Source organism: Fukomys damarensis, unplaced genomic scaffold, assembly GCF_012274545.1.
Source record: "Fukomys damarensis isolate Sample0158 unplaced genomic scaffold, DMR_v1.0_HiC HiC_scaffold_12, whole genome shotgun sequence".
NCBI lineage: Eukaryota > Metazoa > Chordata > Mammalia > Rodentia > Bathyergidae > Fukomys > Fukomys damarensis.
In genome coordinates, this window is record NW_022900924.1 from 4,240,725 (window position 1) to 4,260,813 (window position 20,089).

Below are 20,089 nucleotides of genomic sequence, written 5' to 3' on the forward strand. Positions count from 1 at the left end.
TCTGCTAGTTCCCGTGCTACTGAGGATTTGTTCATAAAGTCTTTTCCTATACCAATGTCTTCCAGAGTTCTGCCTAACTTACTTTCCAGCAAGTTTAATGTTTCTGTTTTAATATTTAGATCTTTAATCCATTTGGATTTTAATTTAGTGCATGGCGAAAGATAAGGGTCTAATTTTAATCTGTGGCAGGTTGATATCCAGTTTTTCCAACACCATTTATTAAAGAGGCTATCTTTCCTCCACTGAGGATGGTGAGCTCCTTTGTCGAAGATGAGGTAGCTGAGTACATCTGCACTTGTTTTTGTGTCTTCCAGTCTGTTCCATTGATCCTCAGGCCTATTTCTTTGCCAGTACCATGCTGTTTTTATCACAGTGGCTTTGTAGTATAGTTTCAAATTGGGAATTGTTACACCTGGTGCCATGTGCAGAAGCTTTTTAATGAGATCCCAGTTGTTGATTCTTTGTGCTAGTTCCCATGATACTGAAGTTTGGTTCATAAAATCTTTTCCTATGCCAGTGTCTTCAAGAGTTCTGTCTAACCTATCTTCAAGCAAGTTTAATGTTTTGCTTTTGTTTTTGTACCAGGGATCGAACTCAGGACCCCTCCAGGACAGCTACCACCCCTGCCTACTGGACTTGGCGTCCTGGGGATATAAACAGGAGGAGGTCCACTTCCTGATGGCCCGGGGGCTGCTCCTCTGGGTGTTCTCTGAAACTCAGGCCCCCTTCCCGGTACCCCTGATCTTCCCGGAGTCCTTTGCTTCTTCCCCCACTGAGGACAGAGGATGCGTTCCTATGTGGAAGTCTCACGGCCAACCCCAGAAGCCCGCTTCCAGCACAAGTTAAGTGGAGCTACGTGGACCACCACGTGGGCACCCAAAGCCTGTGTCTGCACTGTTCCAGAGGCTGTGCAGCCCTGTCCTCTGTCAGGGCTCCACGCAGCTGCCACAGTAGCAGAGAGGAGGGAGGGAGGCATCTGCTAACAAGCAGGGACCCTCCCCAGCTCTGCTGGGATCGGCTCGGCTGGCGTAGACCAGGGTGCGGAGTTCCGCCTCCTTATTTGGTGACATTTAGTTGTTATCGAAGTGGTTGTGTCTACAGGTAGACCTTGGTGACCTGGCTTGAGCTTGCTGGGTTATGGGTTCTGCCCCCTCAACAGTGCCAGTGTTTGACAGAGGATAGGCTGTTCTTACCGTCTAGGAGACAGCCTTTGGTGTGGCCACAGTGACCTTAGCATCTGGCCACTCATAGCTGACTTGTGACATCTGCCCTTTGATCAAGTGAACTGCATTGGGCCCCGACTTTAGTTAGAAATGGGGCGGATGCTCCTGAAGGTGGCTTCAGAGTAAGAGTCCCATAGTGTGAGCCTCTTGTGGCTTCCCAAGAAACCGGTTCCTACTTGTAGCTGATGGCTGCCCCCAGGTGCTTGTCCATAGGTTCCAAGTCTGGCCCACTAATTTTTTTTTTTTTTTGTACCGGGGATGCAGGTGGTGGAACCACTGAGCTAAATCCCCAGCAGTGGCCAGGAATGTGATGAGAGCTTGTGGTACAGCACGAAGGCTTTGTGCTCAGTAATGAAGTAGTGGTCGAGCACAGGGAGTCCAGAGGTACCCCAGGCCCTGCTGGAAGCCTAGAGCTTTCTTCTTGGTCCTCTTCCCCTCCCAGGCCCATTTTATTGAGTCAGACCTAGAAAACAAAAATCCTGGAACCCAGAGAATCATCGACACTTGAGTGTATGTTAAATTTATGTTTTATAAGATGGGATTATGTGCCATGCCTGGTGGTGCACACCTGTAATCCCAGCACTGGGGAGGCTGAGGCAGGAGGATCACTGTGAGTTCGAGACCAGGCTGGGCTACATAGTGAGTTCCAGGTCAGTCTCAACTACATCGTGAGACCCCGTCTCAAACAAACAAACAAACAAACCAACAAAAGATACGATTATGTGCTGTTGTGTAGATGATGCCCCCCCGTTTTCTTAAGCACTTCTCTTACGTATAGGCAAACACAGTTTTGTACCCTTAACTGTAACCTCATTAGAATCCTGTTGCAGATGCTACCCAAGGGTTCCAGTCTGTTGCAGTTCTACACCAGTGTTGCAGGGACAAAATACTCATGAGTAAGAGAAAACCAGGAGGAGAGTTTACTCCCGGGCCTGTTCTGGGCTGGTGGTGTGAGAGTCACAGGCAGACCTCGCTTTCTCCCTGTGGCGCTCAGTGGGTGGAGGATAACTGTCAGCCGGGCCTGGGGGTCCCAAGGTTTTCCATAGTCCCTTGTCCAGGATCATACAATCTGCTGGACCAGGTGAGAGAGCCAAACCTTGCTGGTCCCAGCCTGCCGGTATTAGTCAAGATCCTCGACTTTTGCTGGAAGTCCAGTTTCACACTTCTTCATGTACGAGAATTATCCGTTTCAGACTGGGGACATCGGAAAAATTCCCTCCATGTTATAGTCCTGGAAGCCACGATGCAGGGTCCAGCCAGCTGGAGACTGAGATCTGGAAGTTGGGCAGTGGGCAGAAGTGGGTGACCGTCCACCATCACACAGCTAAGATAGCCATGCTGAAATCGCACTTTGGGTTGGGCTCTCTCCCCTGGGCAGGCTGTTGTCCCCCTACTTTTTGACTGGGTGTGTCTTTCAGCCTGGGCTGTTGGAAGCTTGCAGTTTGCAAATAAGTGGGAAATCTCTCTCTCTGTGACTGCTGGGGGCCTCGGCTGTTCCCACCCCGGTTTGGGGCCAGGTGAGGGAGGCCGCTAAGAAAGACCTGAGGACTCTCGGCTTGTGTGAGCAGAGGAGTGGCATTGCATGCATGAAGGGATGGGAACAGGGGGACGGGACGGGTCAGGGGCACAGTGGGATGGGCTGTGAAGAAATCATGGTGTGAGGGACTCAGCCATGAGCCGGCCCCCCTTGGAAAGGGGCTTATATATTATAACCGCACTAGGTTATAATAACTCATTCCCTGACCACCTTTACCAAGCAAATGTAATAAAAACACAGAACCATTCTAGAAAATTCAGACCCTGCAACAAGATGGTCCTGCCACCCATATAGCTGTTAATTAACAACTTAGTGTGTTGTGTTGTCCAGGTGACTTTTTCTATACACATACACACTAGTGTAGCAGTACAGCGGGTATCGGCCAAAGCTACAAAGCAAGTCATCGCCCCCACCATGATGATTCCGGGATGTTTGAGATTGGAGTTGAGCGTCTGGTCCCTGAGGGAGGCTGAGTCAGGGAGGGCTGCTCTGTGGGTGCAGAGTGGAGATGTTGACCTCCGCTGAGCATTGGTGGCTGCCAAGGGAGCACTTTTGGGATCTCCGCTCCAGTCCTGGCCTTGAGCTCCCAGCACTGCCCTGGTCTCCTGGTAACGAGACCCTTGCTCAGCTCCAAGGGAGGAGCCCTGGCAGATAGTGGTCCTCGGAAGCCCTGCTCACAGCTTCCTTACCCGGCAGACATGAGGGTCTGCGCCCTCATTCTCCAGCCTCGCTGCCTCGTGCGCAAGGGAGGAAAACCATCCTCTTCCTCCAACCCGCACCAGGGACACTGAGTCGCCCTCGCGGCTCAAGTGTCAGGTATTTACCACCGTGGTCTAAAAGGGTGAACTTGTTCCTTTCTTTCCTTGTTCGCTGCCCTCCCTCTTCTGTCAGCCCTCATTTCCAGTGCCAGACAATCGGTTCATTTTTAGCTTCAGATAACAAGTAAATCTTTTTAAGTATGTCTCAAGTACCGCTTTTTCCTTCTGGGATCTCACAGCCCCTCTCTTCCGCAGCCCCCCTTGCTCCCCAGCTGAAGAGGGAGGGAGCCTTGTCCTGTTCTGCCAGGTCACTAGAGACCCCTGGGGATGAAGAGAGGGTGGGCTGTTTTGCTCCCACCCTATTTCTGCCACCCACAGGCTGCAGGAAGGAAGGCCAGGGCCCTCGGGTGAGGACTTGGTTTCCCTTCCATCAAATGGAGGTAAGACCCTGTGCTCGTAAGTACACTCAGGAAAGTGCTTTCCACTGCTGAGTGTTTGCCCTATGGACCTCAGAGTCAGATCCCATAGTCTTCCCAAGACGGGTTCAGGCCCAGCTGGCTGAGCCTTAGCATGACCCCAAGGCGCCCTTAGGACACCAGCAAAAGCCTTCGTTTCCCATCCATCCCCATTCTCTGGTGTAATCTGGCTCCTTTTGGCAGAAGCTGTGTTAGGACCTAGAGCTCCAGCTAAGATCTCCGTGCGCCCAACATTGAAGCAGGAAGTTGAGAAAGAAGTTCTGAGTCCCGCTCCTCTCCCCCGGCGGCCACCCAGCATCACGGTGAGTGTCACGTGGTCCCGCAGGCGCCATGAGTGGTGAGCAGGGTGCTGGGTACAGAGATGCCCAGCTCTGCCTGAGCCTCTGTGAACAAACCACGTGAGCACTGCCGCCCACGAGACCTATTATCTCCTCTACCTACAAACGCGGATCGGAGCCGAAGACACTGCCCTTCCACTGGAAGACACAGGACACATGAGTCACCCTTTGTCTCCTCCTTGCTAAAGGTAGGGTCTTAGGAGCATCCTGTAGGGCAATTCAGAGCAATGCCTTTAGAGTAAATAAAGAACAAAGAGGGGCCCCGGAGCTTCCATTTAAGTGCCGTGTGACACGAGAGGTGGTATCTCTCTGAGCCTGAGTTTCCATATCTATAAAGTGGCCATGATGAGCGGCCTCCGGACCGGCGTGAGGATGAAACGAGCTAAGCCCAACAGCACTCGCTACAGTGTCGGGTACACAGACAGTGCTCACCACACAACAGGTGTGATTATTTTTTATTATGCCAGGCAGCAGTAGAGTCAGATGCGACTTCCTCTACTTTGAAGAAAGCCCCTCTAATTGCTTAATATATAAGCGGTGAACTCCACAGGGAGGAAGTGAGGGCGGCAAGGATGGACGGAAGAAAACACGTGTCCCAAGTCAGACATCCGATGAGAGTGTTTCCTGTGAGAGGCACCAGAGCTTCTGTGAGTGGCCTCCCAAGAGGAAGCCGCTGAAGGAAATCTGGGAGCTGGACCGCCCGGGGTTCCAGACGGCCACTCCCGCCACACTGGGCTCCTGTCCGAGGTGCTGAAACTCCCTCCTCGTGGTCCCCACGCTTGAATCCCTTATCCTACAGTTCAGGTCCTCCACCCCACTCTTAGTACACTCGGACTATCCACCCGATAGTGAGTGCAGGTAGAAAGGACTTAGAGAAGTCTCGACACAAGTTTCTCCCATCCCACAGGGAAGGAACCGAGGCACACACACAAACGCCTTAGGACAGGCAGGGATGAAGGCTGGGCAATTTTATTGACCTATTCTTGAGTTTCAGTGACATCTGCCTCTTGCTTCTCCCTCTTCAGTCATGTGCATTAAAAAAAGCGCTGTGCATTTTTATATCTTTCCTGACTTGGTCACCACAGATGAAGCCTCCCCAGGAAATCTTTCTCTCTACTTACTAATGTCCCAGAGTTAGGACTAACGATCAGTGTGAGGGGTGGAAGGCAGGGCAATTAAAGAGGAAACAGCCTGGGATCTTTAAGCAGCAGAGAGGCCGCCTAGATAGGAGTGAGCTCCTCGTCGTATTTCTGCATGCCCTCGTCCGGGAGCAGCACCTCCACAGTGAAGCTGACCTTCTTGGCATGGACAAAGCTATAGGTGTTATCAAAGCGCAGGACATCTAGGAAACAGATGGAAAGATGGGCAGTTTGGTCTGGCTTCACGTTCCCTGAATCGCTACCCCGACTAGGAGGGGGACGGGCCGTGCTCCCCCTGGTTTGGTTTGCCAAGCAGACCCAAGCTGTGAGCACACCTTCCTCCTCCCCATGGGAACTGCCGGCCATGAGCGGCGCCTGTAAACAGACACCGGCCTCCTTCTGGCGCGTGCCCAAGCCTGGCTTCAGTTGCACCTTCAGTGGGCTCTGAGAACAATGGTCACTGGATCCCACTGCATCCACCCCCGGATGCTACCATCAGGCGTATGTGAGGTGGGCCGGCTGAGGACAGCGGCGTCTTCTCAGCCCCTGGGCAACGTAGGTGCTGGGCCAGCCTGCTGCGTACTCGGAGCCTCCTCACAGCAGCTCCAGGAGGAAGCATTTTAGCCTCTGTCAACAGGTGGACAAACCAAGCATCCTTCCTGTTGGTCAGAATTTTGCCCAGGGTTACGCAACTATGCTGAGGCCAAGAGGGGACACCGGCATCACACTCAGCTTAGTGCCACTGCACGAGTTACTTCAGCGCTCAGTTTCCTCACGGGCAAGGCTACATTTGCCCTGTCCTTTGTGCCCTGTGGCCCGAGTGCCACTCGGGGTGAGAATGAACAGCACTGAGCTGGGCCACATGTCCCTGGGTGCAGGTGTCGAGGTGTCGCTCCTCTGTTTCCTGCCGTCGGAGCCAGTGCCCAGCTGAGGAAGACTTACAGACGCCGGCCTCTGAGCAGGTGAGGCTCCCGTCCTCCGGCACCATGTGGGCATTGTAGCGCTGGCTGAGCAGCACCTCCGTCATCTCCCCGGCCTTCTGCCGCTCCCCCATCTTGGTCTTCAGGAAAATCCCAAAACCGATGTCCCCGCCATCCGACGCAAACTGCCACCTGTAAGGAGACAGGTTGCTCCTCAGTCTGACGCACCCCTGAGGGGTGATGGCCCAGGGAAGGGCGAGACAGCGGTCCGTCCCTACCTGAGGACACAGCCTGGAAACAGGATCTCATATTCCACCTGGTGTGAGGAGCTGCGGCTGATCTGCACTGAGTGCTCGTACTGGGTTTTCACCTGGTCCCGCATGTACATGGCCTTGGGGATCTCTCCACCGTAGTTGATCTGCAGACACAGATGAAGCAGTCTGTTCGCCTCTCCTAGCTGCCAGTTATGCTGTTTCTCTTACCTGTGACACCTTCACCGTTTTCTGGAAACATCCCACTCATCCTGTCCCCTGTTCCCCTTCCTTCCAAGCCTTCCCCACCCTCCAGGCTGGGCCGGGGATTCCTTCAAGAGCTTCCTCTTCCAGCTCAAAACCTCTTCCTTTCTTGTTTGCCCACACAGCTGCTCAGAGATCCCTCAAGAGCAGGGCTGGAGCTCCCAGTGTAACACCCCGTTTCTGCATACAACTATCAACGGATACTGGGGGGAGTGAATGAATTGGGAAAGAAACCCCACATCTATCTCCTTAACCACCTGTCCTGGGCTCTTTGTACCTTCGTTAGACATTTGGGGTTTCCATCTGGATCAGTCAGGCTCCCCCCAAAGTGGGCAGGCAGTTCTTCAGGACTGATAAGTTTCAGCAAACCTTCCTTCCAGCTGTCTGGGAGCAGAGAGATTGAAGGGTGGTTATCACGTATGGAAAGCACCAATTAGCCTCCCACACCTACTAGGATGCCCTGAACTTGCTTCTCCAAGTCCTGTGGGAGCTAGGCCACCACAGCCAATTTCTCAGCCTCCTAGACTTCAGGCTGTAGGAAGTATCTTTCCCAGCATCCTGTTGCTATGGGAATGTGTTTCCCCTTGGCTGATGGGTATGCATATTCTGGAAGATTTCTTAGTCACAAGTAGTGAACTTCTAGGGAGCAAACCTAAGAGTTGTTTAATTGTCTCAAGGAGACTTGAAAGCTCTACGAGGTCAGGGACCTTGTTGGGTTCACTCTGAGTAAGCCAGACCTCTTGTTAGAAGGTGGATATCTCTGTGCCTTTGGAGGGGACTCTCCCTTCCTAATCATCACCGCCCTAGTGCCTAATGGCTGTCACTGTTATTTAAACCCTACGCAAAACTCGGGCATTCTGGGGTGTTACCAAACCAGGGCCCTCAATGCAGGCTAGCTTGTTATCCATTAAGCTCCCCTCTAGTGGAATTGGGTAGAGCCAGAAGGCTGGGTATCAGGGAGAAAAAGGTGAGTGTTTTGTGAGACCCACATACCCACCCAGATCCCTAGTCTTTCCTGATCCTGCGATCTGACCATTCTACTTGGGAGAAGTTATCCTCCAACCTCCAGGTCGTTGATTTGGGTTTAAGAATTATTTTTCCTCTTTCTTTCACTCATCCTGTAACTTTAAGAAAATAGCTATTATTTTCCCTACCTATAAAATTAATTATTATTATTTTAGAAAATTTAAAAAATTTGAATTGCAAATGATATTAAAAACCACATGATTTCTCATCATTAACAAGTCAATATTCTGTTGTCTTTCTGCTTAGCAATACTTACATTTTTTTTATATGGGTCGTTTTTACAAAACAAGGTCACTCAGTCTACACGGCCTTAAATCTACGTTTTCACCTGATGACATTTCCTATGACATTAAATATTCATGCACAGCATTATTTTTCATGGTTTCCTACAGTTCATTGAATGGAGGCACCATTCTTTCCTCATCCGGTCCTTTCTGTTGGTCCTCCCTTCCTGAGTCATAGCTACACTCCTCACTGATTTTCTTCATCCTCCTTAACCCAAGTTGTCTTTAGAAACACTGGGGTTACGGATGTCGAAATGGAACTGAGGCCCATAGACCAGAGATGGACTATGACTAAGCTGAAACTGATAAAGAGGTAGGTGCAGAGGCCCGATCCACTAAAGGGGTGCAGCAGAGAATAAGATCTAGGTAACTGGATACACACTACAGCGTAAGAGTCACCTCATTTGGGAATAGGAACCTGTGACTTGCTATGTCAAGTTCTGATGGGTGATGGGCCCACCCCACCCCAAAGCGCACATGCAGGCAGAGGAAATGGTGCTGGAAATGGTACTTACTTCCCAACACTATAATTTTCCTGCGGGTGTCTTCACTCAGGAAGGGCTTCATGAGGTTGTAGCCCACAGGGAACAGTTTGGTGGCTGGAGAGATACAAATATAGTTAAAGAGGAGAAAAGAATTCCACTGGGCTACTCTTTCATAATGGTCACTGCCAGTGACATAGAAAAGTCATTATTAACTCTGGCCATTTCCAATGCCCCACATCCAACAAACCATCCAACCAACCAGCCAACCAGCCAACAAACAGCCAAGAAAGCAATCACCCAGTCTATCAACCACCCACCCAACCAACAAATAAGCCAAACATCCAGCTCTAATCATCCACCTGCTTGGTCGACCAATAACCAGCTAGTCTATCAAAAACCAACCGAGATCCAGCAAACCAGCCTACTTTCCAACAAATGTCTGCTATTTATCTTCTTTTAGCCAGTCAATAAACCAACTTACAGAGTAGTCAAACAAACATCTAATGAGTCAGCCAAACAGAAAACCAACCAGTCAACAGAACAACCAGGTAATCATCCAAACAACAGCCCTGTCCAGCTAACAAACCACTCAATCATCCATCTATCCATCCATCTGTCCATCCAAATATCCAGAGATCCGTCAGTGATTCAGCCAAACAACAGATTAACCAGCCAACGAATCAACCTTCCAACAAGCCAGTATAAACCACTCAATCATCCATCTATCCATCCATCTGTCCATCCAAATATCCAGAGATCCAACCGTCAGTGATTCAGCCAAACAACAGATTAACCAGCCAACGAATCAACCTTCCAACAAGCCAGTCAACCCAAAACAATCAGTCCACACGATCACTCAAAACACCAACCATTTGATCAGTCAATCAAGCTAAAAACTAGCCTACTAACCAGCCAGCCAGTTCTCTAGTCCATCACCAGTTTACTAGTGATGCAATCAACTAGCCAGTAAATCAATGGACCAAACAACCGATTGACCAACCAGTCAGCTGTCAAATATATATCCATCCTTTCCTCTACCAACCTATCTAAATAACAACCACCCAAATACTTGTACAGCATCTACCATAGTGCCAGGCCTGTAAGGGAAGAATCAGAGCCCTTACCTTCAAGGAGCACACAACTTGGTCAGAGAAACAGAATGAAAATACATAAGACAATGAAGACCCCAAAAAGAGCCAGGCGTGGTGGCGCACGCCTGTAAGCCCAGCACTCGGGAGGCTGAGGCAGGAGGATCGCTGTGAGTTCGAGACCAGCCTGGGCTACATAGTGAGTTCCAGGTCGGTCTCAACTACATAGTGAGACCCTGTTTCAAAAAACAAAGCAAAAAACAAACAAATAAACAACAACAACAAAAAGACCCCAGAAAGGAGCAGACTGGAAAGGCAAAACTGGACTGCGCTAGCTGCCCATGCCAAAGGCAGCCTGGGGAGGGAGGAATCATTGTGACTTGGAGAAGCAAAGGGGATTCCCAGAAGGACTGAGGTTGGGCTTCTCTCCTCTTGCACTAAGGCCAATTGTTGAGCACTTACTCTGTGCCAGATAGTCTAGGTGATCTACAAGCAACCAACTTGCCTCACAATAGCCTCAGGACAGAGGTACTATCATCGTCCTCTGGGCACAGGTGAGGGAGCGGGGGGACAGATAAGAGATGTCACTTGCTACACACCTTTCACGATGAGCATGAACTTCAGGGTCTCTGGGTAATTTTCTTCCAGGAGGCCAAAGAACTGTGGAACCAAGAAAGACCCCATCAGAACCCAAACTTCGTTTCTCCTTCCCCCATCTCCTTTGCTAGCTCCTGTATGGCAGTTTCGGAGAACCGTGAGAGGTTTTCCTTTTTGCCATCACCTCCTCGGGCCTCTGAAGGGATTGTATCACCTCAGACTGTTAGAAGCACACCCTGATAATAATCACGTAACAGTCATTTTCAGAGTAAATACTACAGTAATGGTAATATAACAGTGAGGATGACTTCTGTTAAAAAGTCACTATTTGCCAAGCAATGTCTCTGTTTCACAATCCTCGCTTTAGGGGTGAGGAAACGGAGGCATGGGGAAGTAAAGTGATTTGCCCCAGTCCCAGAGCTTGGGGTGACAGGGCTGGAAAAGGCTTGGTGAAAAGTGGCTCTTATGGTCCCAGGGTAGTGTCTCTGAGGCCTTTTCTGTGAGATCTTCCGGGACACATAGTAAGGGCCTTTGTGAGGGGTCTAGGAAAGCAGCTCTCCTTTACCATTTTTTGCTGTGAATGAGCAGCAAGTTCACAGCAGGCCAAGCTGGTCATCTAAGCAAGTGTGTGCGTGTGTGTGCACGCACATGTGTGTCTGTGGTCTGTGGTGTTCTCCTCACCTCCTGGTACACTTCCACCAGAGGTTTCCAGAAGTGCTTCAGCCCCAGGCCCTCACAGTCAAATATCATCACGATGGTTTCGATCTTCTTCCCTAACTGCAAAGATGAACAAGGGACAGTTCTAGGGCACAGAGTGCAGGCTTGGGAGATGGTGCCCCAAGGACGTGACTCCCATGAACTTCCCCTGTCCGCCTCCTCGGTCCTCAGAGGAGTAAGTGGACAAAAGTGGATGCATTGCTCCATCCATCCAGCCATCCACCCATTTGGATTCGTCCTTACGGCAGTTTACCCATCGAGACACGTACCCATCCAACTGTTCACATTTTCATTCACTCATTCTTCCGTTTACTCTACGGATATTTCTTAAGCACGTATTTTGTGCCAGACACTGAAAGTGCAATGAATAATGCTTCTCCTCAAAGAGTTTACAATGTGATCGAGGAAATGCTAAGCGTCCAGGACCTCTGAGTCCAGGGATAAGTATTGTTACGTAACACCACAGGGGCTGAGGGAGCAGAGGAGACGGCGATTTAATCTAGACGGAGGCCTCCAAGAAGGTGACATCTCAGTGTGAAACCTACAGGAGGGACAGGAGAGCGTAACGACCAGCGCCGAGAAACACGCTTTTGGTGCCTGAGCTCAGCCCTTTACGTCAGTCTCCAACTTACGCTGCGTTCACTGAATGACTTTTCAACTTTCCAGTGGTGTAGATGTGACAGGTACTGAGTACAAACAATACTTGAACTATTGAATGTTTATTTTTTCCCCATGGTAGCGAAACACAATAGAACATTCTCGTGACATCAAACTGTAGGCCAATATCAGGGTTCTGAGCACATTTGAGGCAGGTTAGGGGGAGCTCTGATATTTGGTAGTTTGCGTATATTAAATGCTTTTTGACTTACTTTTTCTTCTTTTTCTTTTTGGAGGTGCCGGGGCTTGAACCTGGGGCCTTCTCACTGAACTATATTACCAGACTTTTTATCTTTTTGTCTTGAGTCCCGGTCTTGCTAAATTGCTAAGTAGCCCAGGCTGGGTTTGAAGCTGCCATCCTCCTGCCTTGGCCTCCCAGAGTTCTGGGATTGCAGGCGTGCACTACCGGCTTACTTACGAGGGGAGGGGCTTCATGAAGATGCAACTCCACTGTAAATTGAAGAGCATCCGTACTTGCATTATCATCTCGTGTAACCTTTGCAACCACTACTCACAAGCACCTTCCTTTGCAGGGGAGGAATCAGAGGTACAAAGTGGCGAGGTGGCTTTCCTGGGCCACGCTGCCGGCAAACAGTGGGCCTGGTGTTTGACCACAGCAGGGAAGAGCACGGTTCTGTCCTCTGACCGTGTCCCCGGGCCGTTCCTCCTACCCCCAGCCGCCCCTGGCCTGGGCCTCACCCGCTCTGTCTGCAGATCACACTCGTGCAGGATGCGCTCGCAGTCCCGCATCTTGGTCTTCAGCAGGTCCTGCTTGGTGACTGAGAAGAGCAACCCTTTGGGGTCAAGTGGCCCGATGATGTCGTACCACACAGGGCATCCATCACGGTCGTAGCCGCACAGGCCCCCAGGCATGTACTTCTGGATTACCTGGGTACAGAGAGATATGCACAGCTGGGCACCATACACCTCCTCAGAGACCCCCAGGCCGGGCTCACAGCTGGGACTCGAGCCTACTCTTAACATGGTACAAAGCCCTGGTTCTCCCTCAGACGGGGCGTCACTGTCCCAAGGGAGAAAACTGAGGGTCCTCCCGGGGATGGCCTTGTTCATGTCAGGTAAGTAGAGAAGCCGGGTCTCAAGCTGGGCCTGGCTCAAGGCCTCTGAGCTCTCTGGTTCTGCTCCTAATGCTTCCTGGGTCCCCTTGCATGGACGGAGAACGTGGATACTGAAAGTCAATAGATCTGCTTCAAAGCTGGGCGTGGTGACGCACGCCTGTAATCCCAGCACTCGGGAGGCTGAGGCAGGAGGATCTCTGTGAGTTCGAGGCCAGCCTGGGCTACATAGTGAGTTCCAGGTCAGTCTCGACTACATAGCAAGACCCTGTCTCAAAAAACCAAAAAAAAAAAAAAAAAATCTGGTTCAAATACGACCATTGCTGTTTCCCTGCTGTGTGTCCCTTATGCAAGTGAGACCACCTCTCTGAGCCCCACTCTACCTTCTCTTATATAAAATGGTTTGTAATTCCTCCTACTTGGGACTGCTGGAGGAAGTACCGAAGATGATGTTGGAAAGCACAGTTCCTAGCCTCACACATGTGGCTCTGAACTTTTCTCTCTCGTGACTCCAGTGGTGGCGCTGTCTTTAATGTGCCTTGGTGAGCTGCTTCTTTCTTACCGGGACGGGATGCTTTCTTTGAGCAAAGCCCCAAGGGGGAGGAGCACAGAGCCCCTAGTGGTGGTTCAGAACCCAGATTCAGGGAGCTCCACAGGCCTGACAGAAAATGCCAGCCCCATCTTAGCGCTGCAGGGCTTTGGGCAACTTGTTGAACCTCCGAGTCCTCAGCTGTCAAACGGGAACCATAGCCCCCACCCACACGTTCTTATTATTAAACGAGCCCATGCTATGAACGGTAAGCTGGGCCAGAGTCTTGAAAGGCCCTAGGAAAGTGTGATTGGTGCAGGAGAGGGCCTGCAGGCCCAGCCTTGCTGCCCTTGACTCCTGGTCCCCAGTGACCGGAGGCTGCACGGATTCTTACTGTCCTTGGAAGACTGAGGTGCCTAGGAAAGTAGGCTCACCTCTGGGGGCTGCCAGTCACGGATGTGGTCAATGTCCATGGTCTTCCGGAACTCCATGTACTGCAAAGGGAAGGAGCAGTAAGGCCCCAGGGGGTCCCCAGCACCCTGCAAAGGGACGGACGTAGGGGCATGAGGATGAGGATGAGGCCTGGTCCCAAACTCCAGGGTAGATGGGTCTCACCTTGCGGAGCATGGCCTCCGATTTCTGCAGGTCGAAACTCCGAGCTGTGTGAAGATGCAAGGATATGCATGAGATAGAAGTTTCTTCGTGTGGCCCCTTGTAAGTGGGAGCTATGGAGGACGCTGGGGCCGAGAGCAGGACGTTGCTTTTCTGTCCCCTCCCCTCCCTAGACCTGAACTCATAACGTGAGACCACGGGCTTACGGGAGCCTCAGGTCGTTCTGGAGCCACGGACCCCCCCCTCTCACTGACCCATCCGTCTGAATTCCTCCACTCTGCCCTCACCTCTGAGCCAGCGGAGGAGGAAATAATCATCAGGGTTGGGCAGCGCAGGCAACACGTCCTGGACATTTTCTCGGAACTGGGGAGAGATGCTGGTTAGAGTGGTTCTCTCACACTGAGCCTGAGCCTGCAGACTCTGGGATTGTTCCGTGGCCTCCCCTCGCCTTCCCCAAGTGGTCTGGACACTTGGATGGAGGACGGGCAGAAGGAGAGAGCATTGCTGGACAATGGGAGGAACATGGAGGATGCTGGTGGCAAAGGGATACAAAGGAGAACGAGGGACGTCCGAGCGGGTGTGTGGACGGATAGAAAGAGGAAGGGAAGGGGCCGGGGATTCGGCTCAGCGCTTCCACCGCCGGCCTCTCAAGCCCAAGGACCCGAGTTACATCCCCGGTACCAAAAGGAAAAAATAAAAATAGAGAGGAAGGAAGGGGAGATCAGCAGGTGGGTGGATGGATGGAAGGTAGGTGAGTGGGTAGAAGGAGAACTGAGCAGAAGAGCAGAAGAAAAAGGAGAGCAGGAGTGCACGGATGGGCGAGAAGACGAGCGGGCGCTGAGGAAGGACAGACGGTCAGGCGGGGTCCGTGTGGGAATTTTAGTTTAGTTCCCTCTATGTGTTTGCCCGCCAGGACGTCTTCGTTTTTCGTTCCATTTTCTATAAGATCACGGTTAGGGATCATTTGCCCTCTTGTCCACTAACTGTGGGGATGACAGCAGGCTGGCCTGGCCCTTACACATTTTTTCCTGCCTAGTCTGAGGGAGGGGAACAGAGTCAGAGAACAATCCAGCAACACCCTTCAGCTCCCACTTTAGGAGCCTAGAGGGGAGGAGGTAGTGGGGACAGCTTGTAGATAAAGCTCTATGGGTCAGGCTCCCGGGTGAGAAGTCAAGCCCAGCCGGGCGTGGTGGCGCACCCCTGTCATCCCAGCACTCGGGAGGCTGAGGCAGGAGGATCGCTGTGAGTTCAAGACCAGCCTGGGCTACATAGTGAGTTCCAGGTCAGTCTCAACTACATAGTGAGACCCTGTCTCAAAAAACCAAAAAAACAACAAAAAAAGAAGTCAAGCTTGGTCTTGGGTAGGCATCACCCACACCGTTGCAGAGTTGGTGCTTTATCCTCAACCCCTGTCCTGGGCAGTGAGGATGTCACTGTGGGACTTGATCCTTCAGGAGGTGACAGTAAAGAGACAACATCGAAAATAAGCTGAGTCGACAGAGTGGGGCAGAGGTCAGGCCACCCCTTCTCAGCCCTGTTCCCCTGGGCCCCGAAAGGAGGGCTCTCACCTTGGCCAGGGTCTCTGCCTGTTTGGGGCTCAGGTCTCCAACTCGGCCGCTCATGGTGCTGGCTCGGCAGGGGGAGGGGTGGCTGCCGCTGAGCGGAGGTCCAGCCTAGTCTGTCCGCCGAGAGCCAGCTGGGGCCTTTTGCCTCTGTCGGGGTGTGGCCCCAGGTGCCTCCCCTGGGCCAAATGTTTGGATTGCACGTTACATAACTGGGATTAAGTGAGGTCCCGTGTTTGGCTCTGCAACTGGTCAGGAGGGCCGGTGGGTGAAAAGGGAGAGCCAGAGGCCCGCTGGCAGATGAAGCCAGGAGGGGAGGGGGCCGGCCTGCAGGGCCCCGCGGCCCAGAGCGGGTGCCTGTAGAGAGCCCACCAGCGCCTGCAGGCCTCCAGTGACCACTTTCCTGGAGAAGAGGGAGTTTGGGGGAGGAGGCCTTCGGAAACCGTCTCCCAGCTCACTACTGGAGGGAGTCCACCTATGATTCTCCGAAGGTCACTCCTCTACCCAGCTCCAGTGAGCAGGGGTCTGACCACAGGGTAGCTAGGGAGAGCACATTTATTAGAGGAAACAGTTCCTTCACTTTATTGGGAGTTAGGGAGGCTCATTTCCATTTCTTTTGGTCCATACAGAAAAGAAGATGAGCAGAGGCAGAAAATAGAACTCAAAATATGTCCTCAGGCCGGCATGATGGTACACGCCTGTAATCCCAGCACTCAGGAGACTGAGGCAGGAGGGTTCCGCCTTCAAGGCCAGGGCAAGCTATATAGTGAGACAGTATCACACTAGGAATAAAGAGAGAGAGTAACCAAAAAAGGTATCTTTTGGTGCCAGGGGAATAGCTCAGTGCTTGTCTAGCGTCCACGAGGTCTGGTGAACCCTGAGCTTAATCTCTCACCCTGCTGTGTTTTTTTCTTTTTCTTTTTTCTGGTACCGGGGATCAAACTTGGGTCCTTGTGCTTGTGAGGCAGGAGAAGAACCACTGAGCTAAATCCCCGGCCATGTGTTCTTTTCTAATGGCTGAGGGACTTTGATCTCCTGTTGGGACAGCTCCTCTAAGGGTGAGGTGGGCAACTTGACGGCCTTGGTTGGCGAGGGTCTGCTTCACCGCCTGAGATTTTTTTTTGGTACCCGGGATTGAAACTCAAAGCCCTTTTGCTTGCGAGGCAGGTAGAGGAACCACCGAGCCGACGCCCTGGCTGGGACTTCAGGCAGCTCATCGCCGAGGGGCATCCACTTGGGAGGGAAGGAGCCGGTGGCCTATCTGTGGGAGGTGAGCAGGGAGGCCCAGAAGCCCGCTCTGTCTGCTGATTTCTCTCACGTGCCTGACACCCCACCATTAGCTGAGCTTGCCAGGTCCAGCCCTGCTCCCCACTTCCCATGGGGCCTCCTTTCTAGGGTGGCAGCTCTGAGAGGTCACCTGCTCATCTATAAAGGGGTGCTGTCCCTGCTGGCCCGGCCATCATCATGTGGGTGGGCGGATGATCTCGTGAGAGACACAGACGGCTGAGGGTTGTGTGTGTCTAAGGGATCAGTCTCTTCCAGGAGAGAGGTGTCAGGAAGGGGTCACCACGTTCTCACGTTCCGGTCCCGAAGAGGATCTTCATGGACTCAAACTACTGCTGGGCTAGGCCGGGCCACTGTGCCTAAGACTCTCCGTACCCGGGGCGTCCTGTCTCCATCCCTGGGCTCTCACAGGCCTTACTCCAGGCTCTCGGGGCCGCTTCAGGCGAGCTGACGTGGGTCGGTACCAGGCGCTGCCCTGGCCTCTTCCTCGGTCTAGGTCCCTGATAGAGTTGGGTCCAGAAGGAGAAAGGGGGCCGCCTCCAGCCTTTGCCCTCTCCTGGGGCGCCCGCTTGGCCCGTGGGGAGCAGTTAGGTAATTCTCCACACCCACTTCCCCGACCAGCGGGCCGAGCGGAGATTGGGTTCCGCTGCTGCCCTCTCATTAGCTCTAATCCGCCTGGTTTCTCACCCGTCTCCTTTCTCACCCTAATCCCTCTGCAGCGAGGTGCCCCAGTCCCTTCTGGCCACGCCAGAGGATAGGGAGGGAGGGAGGAGGGCCCAGAAGAGGGCTGAGGGCCCTCCAGGAGCTGGGGGCCTTCGGAGACATCACCAAGCATGTTTCTTGACCCGGACACAAGCACACAGGAACTCAGCACACGCACACATCACCTTGTCCACGGTGCCGGGCCGTAGGACGGTCTGTGAGGACTGTACCTGGCTTCGACGTGTTCGGTAGCCACTGTCACGCAGGAAATTTGTTAGCAGTTGAAGACCTGAAGATTGAGTTGAATTAATTTTACTTGAAATCGACCCATGTGGCTGTGATTACTAAGTATATTAGGCAGGTAGGGTAGTACATGCTTGGTCTCTTTCTAACAGCATCACTTCTTTTATTTGTTTTTTAAATATTTTGGTACCGGGAATCGAACTTAGAACCTTGCACTTGTGAGGCGGGAGGCAGAATCACTGCCTGCCTGGCAAGCGCAAGGTCCCGAGTTCGATCCCTGGTGCCACCAAAAAAAAAAAAAAAAAAAAAAAGGAAGAAAAAAATGTAGAAAAGAAACTAAATCCCTGGCCCAGAATCACCTCTTTTAGATGTCAGAGCATCACTGGGGCTGGGCAGATGCTATTGTCCGGCCCATTTTACAGATGGACAAACTGAGGCACAGAGAAGTTAGGTAATGTGTCTACGAGTAAGCCCTGGTGGTTTCCCATCCCGCTGGTGTACCGCGGGGCTGTTCCACAGCCTCTGCTCCAGGAGTTTCCACACTAATCAGGCAGAGGACCAGGGCTTAGGGGTCACCCTGATGGCCAGTGGCCCCTGATGAAAGGAAGTGTCCCTGGCTGCTTAGGCTCCTGATCTCGGGCCATATGTTTGGGTAAAAGGAAGAGAGGATTTGTTCAAAGCTAGCTCTGAGGAGATGCAGGGGCCTATTTGTGTTAAAAAAAAATTGGTCTAAACCACCACGAGTTAGGAAGATTGGATCCGATCCCTTTGGGCTGCACAGTATTTTGGGATACGCTGGATTAATTTGCTCTCTGTGGAAACAGAGGCCCTGGGGGAGGAAAGCCCCAACCCCAGTCCACAAACTCCCAGGACATAACCTGTGCAAGTAAGGCCTCAGCTGGTGCCCATGGTGACAACCACAACATAAACAAACAGCCCTGGGGTGGGGGGTTAGACAGAGCTGCTGGCACCACACCCTGTGCCCTCCCACCTGGTGGTTACTAGGGAGGTGCAAGGGCTGCCCCTCGAGTACCAACGTTCGGCACATTCCTGCCCGCCTTTCCTGGACCGACTGGACCGCAACAGCTGAGCCAGACAGAGGGGAGGGGCCGGGATGGGAGGGGCCTCCCAGCGAGGCCACAAAGCAGGTGCGGGCGGGGGCAGGGTTCAGACCACAGAAGTGTGGGGGGTGAAAGGGGAGGTGGAAAGGGAACCGGGGTGCGGCAGCCTCAGTGGTGATCTGGGTGATGCTCCGGAGCAGTTCTCCCGCCAGCCTTTACCCTTGGCAGTTTTATTTTTTAAATTATGTATGTGTAACGTATTTGCAGTGCTAGGGATGGACCCAGGGCCTGGTGTGTGCTAGGCAAATGCCTTCCCACAGAGCTACATCCCCAGATCTTCATTTTCCTTTTCTTTCACATTTTAAAATATTATCACACATCGGTGATAGAGGTGAATGGGTTTCAGTTTGGCGAGTTCACGCAGGAGCACGACTACCTGGGTCATTTGTGCCCTCCGCACCCCCCTTGTCCCGCCCTCCCTTCTAGTTTCACCCCCCACCCACACACCAGGGATCAAACTCAGGACCTTGTACTTGCAAGACAGGCACGGCACCAATGAGCTAAACCTCCGGCCCCTAGTTTCACATGTCTTTTTTGTTCAGTGTTTATATTTTGATCATATCCACCCTACGACCTGCTTTTATATCTCCCTCACTCCGCCCCCCAACACCCCAGACCGGGGATCGAACTCGGGACCTTCCGCTTGCAAGTTAGGCACAAACACCGCTGAGCTACATCCCCGGCCCGCCTCATCTCCTCTTTAAAATCGAAAATATTTTAAAGAACAGTAAATGTCCTATTTTAAAAATGTATGATCCAGTAATTTCTCCGTATATTCATAAGGTTGTGTGCCGAGGTCCCTAATATAGATGGTACAGTTAGGGACTATGGGTCCATTCCTGTTCACTTACTCGAACCCGGGCCAGCCCTGGGGCCGATCCCTCTAACCTCTGCCCTGGGGCCCACTACCTAGAGGCAGAAATAAGAATAATAAAGACCCCTAGACATTCCTGAATTTCCAATCCAGGACTCTCAAGTGCTCGATCCGGGACTCCTCTTCACCGGGAGCTCCTGAAAGGTTCGTCCGTATGGACTGTATTTCACACGCAAGAGTCAGTTTATGGGAAAAGACAGTGCAGTGCAGCTGTGACCCAGCACCCTCAGGCATGGGGTCAGTCAAGGAGGTGTCCTAGGTCAGGCACACATTTTAAATCCTTAAACCCAACACATTCTTTGTTCCTGCATTTTTTTTTTTTTTTTTTT

General features: G+C 52.1%; 1 protein-coding gene across 1 annotated transcript; it reads right to left on the minus strand.

Moving 5' to 3' along the window:
• Window positions 1–4,777: 4,777 nt before the first annotated feature.
• Window positions 4,778–15,713, minus strand: LOC104848066 (SEC14-like protein 3). Its single transcript, XM_010603786.2, has 12 exons — window positions 15,543–15,713; window positions 14,262–14,337; window positions 13,978–14,021; window positions 13,797–13,856; window positions 12,460–12,648; window positions 11,068–11,163; window positions 10,389–10,449; window positions 8,732–8,815; window positions 7,184–7,290; window positions 6,670–6,809; window positions 6,414–6,583; window positions 4,778–5,674 (listed from the first exon to the last, which is right to left on the minus strand). Exons 1-12 carry the CDS (start codon window positions 15,594–15,596, stop codon window positions 5,553–5,555), a joined length of 1,203 nt encoding a protein of 400 aa, XP_010602088.1. The 5' UTR covers window positions 15,597–15,713; the 3' UTR covers window positions 4,778–5,552.
• Window positions 15,714–20,089: the final 4,376 nt, after the last annotated feature.

Excerpts from the sequence above, each read along its gene's own strand:
- LOC104848066 (XM_010603786.2), bottom strand. The coding sequence starts at position 15,596 with ATGAGCGGCCGAGTTGGAGACCTGAGCCCCAAACAGGCAGAGACCCTG. Across the intron at positions 6,810-7,183 it reads ACCCCAAATGTCTAACGAAG|ATCAACTACGGTGGAGAGAT; the intron begins GTACAAAGAGCC and ends CTGTGTCTGCAG. Across the intron at positions 6,584-6,669 it reads TTTCCAGGCTGTGTCCTCAG|GTGGCAGTTTGCGTCGGATG; the intron begins GTAGGGACGGAC and ends GTCTCCTTACAG.